This window comes from Microchirus variegatus, assembly GCF_963457635.1.
Source record: "Microchirus variegatus genome assembly, chromosome: 7".
In the NCBI taxonomy this organism is placed as follows: Eukaryota; Metazoa; Chordata; class Actinopteri; order Pleuronectiformes; family Soleidae; genus Microchirus; species Microchirus variegatus.
The window spans coordinates 130,001-142,170 of record NC_139808.1 but is presented as its reverse complement, the minus strand read 5'-3'; the positions used below and the strand labels follow the sequence as shown (position 1 = coordinate 142,170).

The window sequence follows — 12,170 nt, the reverse complement described above, 5'->3', positions numbered from 1 at the left end:
ATTGCAAGCTAACTAGCCAGATAGATAGATCGCAAGCTAACTAACACGCTAACTAGCAAGATAGAATGATTGCTCACAAGCTAACTAGCAAGATAGATAGATCGCCAGCTAACTAACACGCTAATTAGCAATATAGATAGATTGCTCGCAAGCTAACTAGCAGATAGATAGATAGACAAATAGATAGATTGCTCGCAAGCTAACTAGCAGATAGATAGATAGATAGAATTATGAATGTGCGTGTGTGTCCTCTGAAGTGTGTAGTGTAAGCCTGTGTGTGTGTCCTCTATACATTAGATATGTTATTTACTTCCTCATATGTTCCTCCTCTGACTCGGTCCATCCTCTCCTCAGATGACGACATATGGAGCCTTTCTGCATAAAGGAGCGTTCTGTAGGAATTATTTCAACCTCCTTGACCTGTTGGTTGTCGGAGTTTCCCTCGTGTCCTTTGGCATTCAGTGAGTACGAATATGACACATTTCCCCCCCTGAAGTGCAGAAACAAAACATGTTGAAACCAAAAAAGACTGTCAACTGTTTACATTTGTTTTCGTCGTCCAGGTCCTCGGCCATCTCCGTGGTGAAGATCCTAAGGGTGCTTCGAGTTCTTCGGCCCCTGAGGGCCATCAACCGAGCCAAAGGCCTGAAGGTGTGGCCTCTTCGCAAAGTCACACTGCAGCGTGTCCACACTGCGGCCTTTTTGAGTTTTCTATTCAACGAGCAATTCAAAACTCTAAAAACCTGTATCTTGACTCTGTGTCTTACAGCATGTGGTGCAGTGTGTGTTTGTGGCCATCAGAACCATTGGTAACATCATGATCGTCACCACGCTGCTCCAGTTCATGTTTGCCTGTATAGGGGTGCAGCTGTTTAAGGTCAGCCGCCCTGAGGGTGAAGAGAGAATCAGTATTGGAACGTGTCGCTGGAGGCTGCTGAGTTAATAGTTTTAAAAACACTGATTTGTTTTCCTCCACAGGGAAAGTTCTATCGCTGCACAGACGAAGCCAAGTCCACCCCAGAAGAGTGCAAGTTAGTTTGACTTAACTTGATACTGTAGAGCAAATGACATGCACTTGGAGTTTGGGTCTTGATTGGGTCTTGACCTCTGTGCAACATATCACTTTCTCATAGGGGCACATACATTGTGTATAAGGATGGAGACGTGAACCAGCCGTCTATTCACAGACGACATTGGCACAACAGTGACTTCAACTTTGACAACGTCCTCATGGCCATGATGGCCCTGTTCACTGTGTCCACTTTTGAAGGCTGGCCTGCGTAAGAAAAAAATCACGCTTTACACATGCCATGTTAGAGCGAGTGCAATGGAAAACATGACTTATGAATAGACTGCATATAAAAATGGACCGAGTCTTCCAGTTTCAGAGCGAACTCTCATTTTCAAGCCTTGATATTAGCTGATTTGTTGTGGAAACCAGAAATTCACAGGCACTTATTGGAAGGTACCAGGTCTATTGTTGGGACCATAACTTTAAGAATTGGCATCATGTACTATTGTAGAAGATCTGAATCTATTGGAAAATGGAAAATGTCGACTATGTCGTTCTAAATCAAGTGAGAACTTGGCTAATTTTCCCATAGACTTCCATTCACATGGGCTTCACTTTTCAATCCGGAAGATTAGGTCAATCTTTATAAACAGTCTATGGACGTATTCTCAGAACGTGCTCTGAGAGAAATGAACCACACACGTCGCTGATGATGGAGAACGATAGAAACCATTTCTTCTTCTTCTTCTTCTTCTCATTTTCGCCTCAGGTTACTGTACAAGGCCATCGACTCCAACAGGGAGAACCTCGGTCCCATTTACAACTACCGCGTGGAGATTTCCATCTTCTTCATCATCTACATCATCATCATTGCATTTTTCATGATGAACATCTTTGTAGGTTTTGTCATCGTCACGTTTCAGGAACAAGGAGAGAAAGAGTACAAAAACTGTGAACTTGACAAGAACCAGGTCAGTGTCAGTGGGGAAACTGTATCCCACATCAGCCACAGTGTGTCGTTTTTGTGGAAAATAAGTTGGAGTTAATGTTTGTTCGCATCATTGCACACAGTAGGTAGATTTAGAGGCGAGTGTATGAAGCCTGTTCTTCACGTTAAATAAAACCTTGTGTGTTTCTGTGCAGCGTCAGTGTGTGGAGTACGCTCTGAAGGCTCGTCCTCTCAGGAGGTACATACCTAAGAACCCGTACCAGTACAAGTTCTGGTACGTGGTGAACTCCACTGGATTTGAGTACATCATGTTTGTGCTCATCATGCTCAACACGCTCTGCCTGGCCGTACAGGTAAGACAAGTTCACGTCGCTGAAGTCGAGAGAAGAGAGGGCAGCATTAGCATTGGGTTGATTGACACAAGTTCACTTTAAAGGAACAGGGTGTAGAACATGGTGGACGTTGCATGTTGCAGCTGAATATCCATCATCTCACTCTTCTCTTCCAAGTGTGTCAGAGAAAGTTTGTAGCCTATGTTAGCATCAAACTCAAATAATGTTATATTTCTATTTAATTTCTGGCAAATAAAAAATAACTTCACCTACATTTTACACACTGGACCTTTAATCATAATGGATATACTGTACTCTGTACATCTGTGGTGGAGAATTAAGAGATTTTTGACTTTGGTGCCTCCCAGTGGCAGAATGAAAGGAGACACTTTGATATTTGACATAAATACTGGACAAGCAAATATTATATTCTCCATAATATATCATCTATAATCTCTAAATCAGTACTATTTTTCGTTTTGCACACAAGACAAATATTCTCTATCGTAGAGGACCAAAAAAATCAAACAGTTGCCAAATAATATAGTAAACTATTATTAAATGATTTACAGATTGACTGTTAATTTAAACAATTCTCTTGTTCAAACACGTTTCCCTGCAGCACTACGGCCAGTCAGCGACGTTCAACTATGTCATGGACATTCTCAACATGGTCTTCACTGCTGTCTTCACTGTGGAAATGGTTCTCAAACTCATTGCATTCAAACCCAGAGTAAGTCGCACCAAAAACACACACCCACACACTCATAGACATAATGCATTCCCTAACCCCTGACCCTAACCCTAACCTAAGCCAAAATGTCCTCACAAAGATAGGTCCACACTGTATTGTTTACAGGGTTAGATGATCAATAACACTCTCATGTCTGTCATTGCTGCTAGCTGGTTAGTTTAGACAAAAACTTGAGGTGAACTTATGATGAAGAACTTTGCTAAGTTGATTTTCACGGGGTCGTACCTATATTCCCCGGGGTTCCCCCGATCGGGGAGCATCAGACCTTTTTTTTTTTTTTAAAAAAAGGGTCCTATGTTCCCCACTTTGTGGAAGCCTGGGTGTGGAGCTCCAGGGTAAAGTTAGGATTAGGGTTAGGTTAAGGGTTAGGGTTAGGGTAAGGGGTAGGGTCCTATGTTACCCGGGTCTTTTTGGGTGAACAGCGGGGAAAATAGGACCCTTTCTCTAAAAAAGGGTCCTATTTTCCCCGGTCACATACAAAGCGGGGAACATAGGACCCGGGGAACATAGATACGGTCCCGATTTTCACTATCCTCTTGCAAGATTGTCACTTAACAAAGTGGAGTTTGCATGTTCTCCCCATAAGTGCGTGGGTTTTCTCCAGATACTGTGGCTTCCTCCCTCAGTCCAAAGACATGTAGAGTGGGTTTAGGTCTAGCTAGCTACATCCATTCTACCAAAATTCCCTTTAAAAAACAATATGTGTCGAGTTGAGCATTCCAACTCCTCATCAGAAATACTCTGCCTCTAACGTACCTGAAACTGAAACCATATATCGCAAAGCTAACAGCTAACTGCTAACAGTGGCTACTGCTAACAGGGGCTACTGGTAAAAGCTGCCATTGTCAACAATAGCCATTGCGAACAGCGGCTAATACTAACAGCGACCACTGCCAACAGTGGACACTACTAACAATGGCTGTTGCTAACAACGACTAGCTCAAGATATATTAGCATCCAGGGCTTCTTCAGTGGAACTACGTAATAAATAGAAATATATGAGAGTGATAATGATCTCATCTAACTCTTAACAATATTATAAAGAAGAATGTCTGAGTATTTCTTTCATATTTCATCATAAAATGTCAGTGAATCATCGACTGTTCCTTTCATTCTTCCCTCAAACTGTGCCGCCTGAACAACAGTGTTGTGTTGCAAAGAAGGACAGGATTCTAGTAAGAGACAAAGTGTGGGGTGTAGTGTTTGCAGTGTTGATTTTTGCATTTAATACAACTGAAATAGCTCAAAGTGCCGGTCATGTTCTTGGCTGAATGTCATATTATATTATTAAAGCGTCAGTTTTGTTAGCATACTCTCAAATCTCTGCACTGTAATCATAAACCCTTTAGCTGCACTTGCAATCACAGAGGCTCCTGTGTGTGTTTTAAATGACCGACAGAAGTGGATTTAGTGTTTCAGTGTTTTGTTTTTTTGCCCACCAATCACTCCACGCGACTCAGGGCTACTTTGGTGATGCCTGGAATGTGTTCGACGCCCTGGTTGTGATTGGCAGCATTGTAGACATTGTTCTCAGTGAGATTGATGTAAGTAAGCTGAGCCTCACTGTCATCTGTCTGTCATCTGTCTGTCATCTCTCCGTCATCTCTCCGTCATCTCTCCGTCCACCTCGGCTACAGGTTTCAATGGCAGGTCTCTTGTTTGCTGACGTTTTTGTCTAATTTCTCTTAACTCTTTCTCTCTCTGTTTGTCTTCCCCCCCCAAATCCTGCCATTTCATTAAAAACCTTTGCATCATTCTTCTCTTCTCTACCCTTGCATGTTGTGTTGTGTTGTGCGTTTACAGCACTATTTCGCTGATGCTTGGAACACATTTGATGCCTTAATTGTTGTCGGTAGCGTCGTCGATATTGCTATCACTGAAGTTAATGTAAGTATTAAGTTTATTTTCTTTTTCTGCCTTCCAAGTTGAACCGAAGCCTTACGGAAAAGCCACATGGCAGTCGACAGTTGCAGCAGAGTAGCATTTGAGGTTTGTCCTCCACTGTAGTGGATCCCAAACTTTTAAGTTCAATTTATGAATTACTAATTTTCTGATAAAGATCAGTACATTTCTTTCATCTTCTGGTGACTTTGCTACACTCTTAGAAATAAAAGTGCTCGGTAGAACCATATAAGGTTCTTCGGCTTGTCCTCATAGGAGAACCCTTTTGGAGGGTTCTACCAAGAACCCTTTTAAAAACCGGTATTCAGGAAAGGGGTTTTAAAGGGATCTCTGGATCAAAATTGTTCTTACTGGAACCATTAGTGTTACCAAGAACTTTTGTTTTTCAGAAGCTAATGGTTCCAGGTAGAACCTCTGCCCTTCTAGAAGGACCATTTTGGAACCCTTATTTCTAAGAGTGTACACTCTTAGAAATAAAAGTGCTAAGTAGAACCATATAGGGTTCTTCGGCTTGTCCTCATATGAGAACCCTTTTGGAGGGTTCCACCAAGAACCCTTTAAAACCCTTTACTCAGGAAAGGGGTTTTAAAGGGTTCTCTTGATCAAATTGGTTCTTACTGGAAACATTAGTGTTACCAAGAACCCTTGAAAAACAAATGGTTCCAGGTAGAACCTCAGCCCTTGTAGAAGAACACTTTTGGAACACTTACTTCTAAGAGTGTATGTTAGCACCGCTGAAAACCATTTTGCTGGTTCTTTGACGAAAGCAAAAATAAGGGATCCCTTTTGGAACCCTTATTTTAGACCTCTTTACTAGGTGACTCTTGTTTTGAACAGTCATTGGCTTCACCTGTAAAGCTTCAGTTTGACCTTCATGTATGTCTTGTTGTTGTTATCGGTGCTACATCGACACCGAACTTTGCTTCTGCCAAGTGTTTCCTGGTCAATTTTTTTTTTCCAGGAAGTGAAAATGTGATTTAATTAAAAAAAAAAAAAAAAAAGGACTTTATTGTGCGGCAGAGAACTGTGTTTGTCTCGAGGGACAGGATGTGTTGTGAATACATTTTCTAATTCATAATTCTTTGTTCATTTTGTTTCCATAGAAACTTGTAGAGGCAAGTATGGCAATGAACGGCAATGTTGTGTGTGTGCAACCTTCTGTTTGTATAACAACTTTATCTCTGCGACTCCTCTAATTAATTAGTTACTTAATGTCTTGTTGACTTTGGAAAAGTGGAAAGTAACATATCATTTAGTATTGACAGACTCTACTACTCTCTAATACTCGTCTTTATAGCTTTATAGCCGCAGGAAAGATTGTCATATTATGTCTAAGAGACCAAAATTCCAGTTTCCATTAGTGATGACGGTGCTCGTACCAAACCCTCACAGCTCAGACTTCCTGTCTCTCTCCTGTCACGTGTCTGAGCTGCAGTGCTGTTTTGCTGGAGTTTATATTTCACGTTTTTCAGTGGTTTCTCAGTTTGTGTGTCTGTGTGTGTGTCTGCATGACGTGTATAACCAAGCACTAACTTTGTTTTAAACATAATACGGTGGTTATTGATTGTTATGCATGTGTTTTTCTTTATGTATATATATACATGTTACTGTACATGGTTTGCCGTGCGTGTGAATGAATGCGTAGGCGTAAATGTTGGGGACATGACGTTGATTTCACAAGGACTCACACACACCGTGGTTCTTGTGAGACACCTTTCATCTACACTATGTGCCATTCATATGTGTGTGTTGTTTTGCGCCGCATGTCGTTGCTGTTTGTGTCACACAGCAAACAGACTAGATCAGATTTTATACTATAATACCAAGTTTAACGTTAGCTGATCTACGCTAGGTTTGCCTCTGTTTTGCTGCTGTAGTCCATCCCAGTCATGAGTTATGTGATTGTTCATTTTCACACCTGGCCACTGTGACCTCTCCCACGTGCATGCTGGGAAGTGTCATCCGTTCACCATTCATATTCCCCTAACATCCCTTTCCATGTCCCCGCCTCTCACAGATGGCGCTTGGTCACCCACTTCATTCCCCTCCGGTTAGTTGCCTCCATTGATCCTGAGAAGTTTTGACCTTTCTCTGTTTCCCCAACAAACCTCCAGACAGAATGGCCCTTGAGCTCAGAGTTTGGAATTCTCCATCCAACGACACAACATTAAGCTCAATCGCACTCGATTTAACGGAAAAATCCAAGCGTTAACTGTCCTTAATGTTGTGTCGGGGGGCGATTTACACGTAGCTTTTATCAAAATCAAGGAAAACAGATCAAAGAATTTTCCTCCTCAAATAGACCCGAAAAAGAGCAACACTAGTCGTGATGTTACTTTATCATTAACGCACTGATGGCCGTTTTAACGCAGCTGAGTTTGAGGTTCTTTGATGATCTTGTGTTTGTGTCTCTGTGAGTGATTGTGTCTGTGTTTTGTTTCCTGTAGTGAGCTCTTAAAGCTCACAGTGGAGCTCATGTGTAGCGCAGGTGTGTAGACTCCAGTCAGGTGCATGAACTCTCTCCTGCAGTAACTTTCTTCTCCATTTCCTCTGGAAAACCTCTCTGCCTGTCCTCCTCCTCCTCCTCCTCCTCCTCCTCTTCTTCTTCCTCTTCCTCTCAGTTCAGTATGGTTCAACCTCTCTGGATCTCTCTGTGATTCTCCTCCTCCTCCTCCTTCTCTATCTCTTCCCTCTCTGTCGTTCATTCACTCTCTCTCTGCACCGGACTGTGAGAGCGCCCTGCTATGGCAGTTGTGTGATGGCGGCACTAATGACATGCATGAGTTGAGCTGCATATGCTGCTGTATGAGTGCTATGAGCTGTCACCAGTGGCTCCTCCTCCTCCTCCTCCTCCTCCTCCTCCTCCTCCTCCTCGCCATCATCCCCCACTGTCTTGCGTGTGCGTGCAGCGCTTCCCCCCCCAGCAACGTTGGCAATGCCGAAAACGCATGCTCCATCAACGCTGTGGCCAGGATTACGTAAAAGAACCTCCTCCAGCTAACTCTACATTTTTGATCATTCCTTGTTCATTCTGCACCTCATAACTTTTACGATTTTGTGTAGTATAGTGCTGAGTGTTTGAATGAAGCCATTTTGGTCTGGAGTTTCTCTTTTTGTGATTTATTTCCACTGCGGTAAAAATCACATGATAGCAGCTCTTAATCATTTTGTACATCTGGACTTTCTTTGTGTTCAGCTGTTTGCAAGAAGACTGCTGACATAGTTTCCTTTTAACGGCATGATTTTCTACTTCAACCTGAGTGTGGGTGTGGATCTGTGTGAGCAAGTGTCCTGGATTATTTACTTATGTTCATTCCTAATTCAACATAGATGTTTGAGGCCATTACAATCCAAGATATGGCATTAATGATGCATCACACGCACATCATTTTAAAGATTTTTCCGTAGTCACGTCGCACTTAAGTGTAAATGATGACTTTACAGACCGCGTAGCCGAACGGCGCTTTAATCACGACATGATTTCATAACATTCACTTTGTTAACTTGTCATTAACATTGTCTAAAGCTCAGCTCAGCCATGAAATCCATGTTGATCTCATCAGTAGAGACCATTACACTGGGGGGCGGGGGAGCGATAAAGTTGTGTCCCTGTCTTACGTCTTCTTATGTACGTTTAAGTGACTCCGTGTTGTCTCATCCAGTCCCAAATGTTAGGCTGTAAACCTGTTGTGTAGCAGCCTTTTTTGAAGTGTTAAGATAAATGTACATTATGTCAGTGAAACATGTAAAATATGTTTGTCTTTGTCAGCGTGAAAAACAACGAGACCAGTTAGCAGTTAGCGTATATCTTTGTTCTGTCTACGTCTTGACTGTGATTTCCCGGCGTTGTATGATTAAGACTTTTTATGTGTATTGTTTTACGTGTTTAGTCCACAGTGTGTGTGTGTGTGCGTGTGTGTGTGTGTGAGATCTGCGCGCTCTGTGCAAGTTTTTAATGCGGGTTTTTGATTTTAAAGCCAACAGAGACACCTCAGGTGGATGAGATGGGGGTAAGATGCTCCAACCCCCTCCTTTCCTCCTGTCAGGGTCATGCCATGTTTAGATCTGCATTTCTTTGTTTGGGTTTTGTTTTCCTTTGTCCTCTGCATCCTATGATCTACTGCTTATTTGACTTTCATTTATATTTTCATGATAAGGATTTTTTTCTTTAGTTTGTTCATTTGCATTAAATCTCAAAACCCCTTATTGTTTGGAGTTATATCTTAAGGGGAGTGTGCCACTCAAACGTGTTAGGGACGGAGTGGTTTCAGGACCGCTCCTCACGTTTGCACTGTCGACACATGGTCTCTGCTACCATTCTTGGGTGGGGGTAGTGAGCCGTGGATGACCACTGGGATCAGGTCACCCAGCTCAGTGGCCTGTGAACCTCCTGGTCCACCCGCTTGGGGTTGGTCCCACTGTGACTCCGCATGCAGTGACTCTGGACTGAAGGGGGCCATGCTTGTGCAGATGTTTCCTGTCAAGTATGGCAAGGTTTTCTCCAGCATGCTTGCCTTCTTGCCTTCCTCCCCAGTAGGTTCATACAGTGGCAGGACTCCTGACTCCTGTGCTTTGGATGCTAACAGAAACATATCAGCTGCAGCTACCGTTCAAAAGTTTGGGCTCACTTAGAAATGTCCTTATTTTTGAAGGAAAAGCACTTTTCTTTTTCAATGAAAATAACATTAAATTCATCAGAAACATACATTGTTAATGTGGTAAACGACTATTCTAGCTGCAAACGCCTGGTTTTTAATGGAATATGTACATAGGTGTATAGAGGCACATTTCCAGTTTTCTAATGGTACATTGTGTTTGCTAATTGCGTTAGAAGACTATTGGATGATTAGAAAACCCTTGTGCAATTACGCTCTTAAAAACAAAAGTGCTCAGTAGAACCATATAAGGTTCTTCGGCTTGTCCTCATAGAAGAACCCTTTTTGGCTCCAGGTATAACCTTTTTCTAAAGGTTATACCTGGAACCCTTTTAAAACCCTTTATTCAGGAAAGGGCTTTTAAAGGGTTCTCTGGATCAAAATGGTTCTTACTGGATGTTTCCAGGTAGAACCTCAGCCCTTTTGGAACCCTTATTTCTTAGAGTGTACAAGTAGAACCTTATAAGGTTCTTCAGTATGTCCTCATAGGAGAACCCTTTTTGGTTCCAGGTAGAACCTTTTATAAAGGTTCCATCTGGAACCCTTAGTGTTGCCAAGAACCCTTTTAAAACCCATTACTTAGGAAAGGGTTTTTTAGAAGGTTCTCTTGATCAAAATGGTTCTTACTGGAACCATTAGTGTCACCAAGAGCCCTTGAAAAACAAATGGTTCCAGGTAGAACCTCAGGGTTTGTAGAAGAACACCTTTGGAACCCTTTTGTTGAATAAAAGTGTGACTTTTAATGGAAAACACAAAACAATTGTACAGGTGAGCCCAAACTTTTGAACACGAGTGCACACTGCTGAACCAGCTTTTCGATGACCTCAAAATACAAAAGCTACAAATGCATCTTGACCATCTGATATATTCTGATTGAAGAATAACGCAGTGCTGCTCTCTCAGCCCATATGTCTCTGGTCCTGAGGTCTCGCTTCAGACCTCACCATCCTACAAAAGCACAGTCAGGATTTCTGCGTTCACGACTAAAACACTGTTGTCGATGCGTTTGACTCTGATTGGCCGCTGGTTTTCTCCACAGAACACAGAGGACAGCGCTCGCATCTCCATCACCTTCTTTCGTCTGTTTCGAGTCATGCGGCTGGTGAAGCTCCTCAGCAGAGGGGAGGGCATTCGCACGCTGCTCTGGACTTTCATCAAATCCTTCCAAGTGAGGCTCAGAGCGATATATCAGAACCGTGACTGAGGGGAAATACACTTTTCTTAATCTTTTTTCCTGCTTTACTTTCTTTCCCCTAAAGGCCCTGCCATATGTTGCTCTCCTGATAGCCATGCTGTTCTTTATCTACGCCGTCATAGGCATGCAGGTACGTAACAAACTCAAGAGACAGAGAATCATTTTCTACTTTGTAATTCATAATGTGGACAATATTTTTATTTTTTCCTTCAGATGTTTGGGAAGATTGCCATGGTGGACGGCACGCACATCAACAGAAACAACAACTTCCAAACCTTCCCTCAGGCTGTGCTCCTCCTCTTCAGGTGAGTGTGTTTAACCCTCCCATTACTATGCTTAAATATACAGTATGAACAGATGTTATAAGAATGTGCAATATAGAGTGTCTGTTATCCTTTTTTCAGCACAATCTATAGGCAATCTGATGAAAAAAATTAAACAAATCTGACCTAAAAGTACTCAAAATGTTAAAAATTGGATTGAATTTGTGAAATTTGTGAAATATGTCACAGTCCAAAGTTCACTTGGCTTGTTTTTATGGACAAAAAAAAGAAAAACACGTCTATTTTGTGACTTCTGCACAAGTATTGCGACTTTATATCACTGCTAAAAATTTGATTCAACAACACATAAGAAGATGGGAAAAAGCCTGAATATGTGACCTATAATCACACACCCCCAGGAAGTCCATAAAAGGAGTTGTGTCTTTTCATGTTCCAAAGGTGTGCCACAGGAGAGGCGTGGCAGGAGATCATGTTGGCCTGCATGCCTGGGAAACTGTGCGACCCCGAGTCCGACTACCACCCCGGGGAGGAGATGACGTGTGGGAGCGGATTTGCAATCATTTACTTCATCACGTTCTACATGCTCTGCGCCTTCTTGGTACACAATCATTCCAATTAATCACAGTGTTTACTCCGCTAAAGAGTGTATTTTGCAATTTTGATATACAAATTTGAGTATATAGCCATTTCAGATCCAATAAACAACACTATTACATGGCATATTGACAGTATTTGCACAGTCATTATGTAATTTAACATTGTTTTGAGTTGGATAGCTTAAAGGTGCATTATGTAATAAATCAACAACAAACTGAACTCACGAACAACAACAGTACAGACAAAATATTTGCATTAAAAAAAATATTTTGCAGACTGCAAATCATGTTTATGTTTTGAAATCATGTTTTGACATGTGGCGCCACCTACCGCGTCTACCAATCATTGCAGTCAGTAGAGTCTCAGCTGCCGAGCAACCACGGGTTGCCAGTTACGTCAGAAAACAAAACCTAAAAGACCTCTGTATTTTGAATTTGAATGTAGTAACTGTTTTTGGCCACATTCTTACATATGGCGCCTTTAATAAATT

The 12,170-nt window shown here is 42.0% G+C and overlaps 1 protein-coding gene across 1 annotated transcript in view; it reads left to right on the top strand.

Moving 5' to 3' along the window:
* Positions 1-12,170, top strand: part of cacna1da (calcium channel, voltage-dependent, L type, alpha 1D subunit, a) — a gene marked incomplete at both ends in the record, with an annotated part of 73,550 nt that overhangs the window by 47,462 nt on the left and 13,918 nt on the right. Inside the window, 14 exons of the mRNA XM_083892060.1 lie at positions 355-461; positions 564-651; positions 770-877; positions 979-1,031; positions 1,134-1,280; positions 1,782-1,983; positions 2,156-2,314; positions 2,916-3,026; positions 4,851-4,934; positions 8,927-8,959; positions 10,644-10,772; positions 10,864-10,929; positions 11,013-11,104; positions 11,522-11,681. Coding sequence (XP_083748186.1) covers positions 355-461; positions 564-651; positions 770-877; positions 979-1,031; positions 1,134-1,280; positions 1,782-1,983; positions 2,156-2,314; positions 2,916-3,026; positions 4,851-4,934; positions 8,927-8,959; positions 10,644-10,772; positions 10,864-10,929; positions 11,013-11,104; positions 11,522-11,681 — 1,539 coding nt within the window. The remainder of the gene's footprint in view (positions 1-354; positions 462-563; positions 652-769; positions 878-978; positions 1,032-1,133; positions 1,281-1,781; positions 1,984-2,155; positions 2,315-2,915; positions 3,027-4,850; positions 4,935-8,926; positions 8,960-10,643; positions 10,773-10,863; positions 10,930-11,012; positions 11,105-11,521; positions 11,682-12,170) is intronic.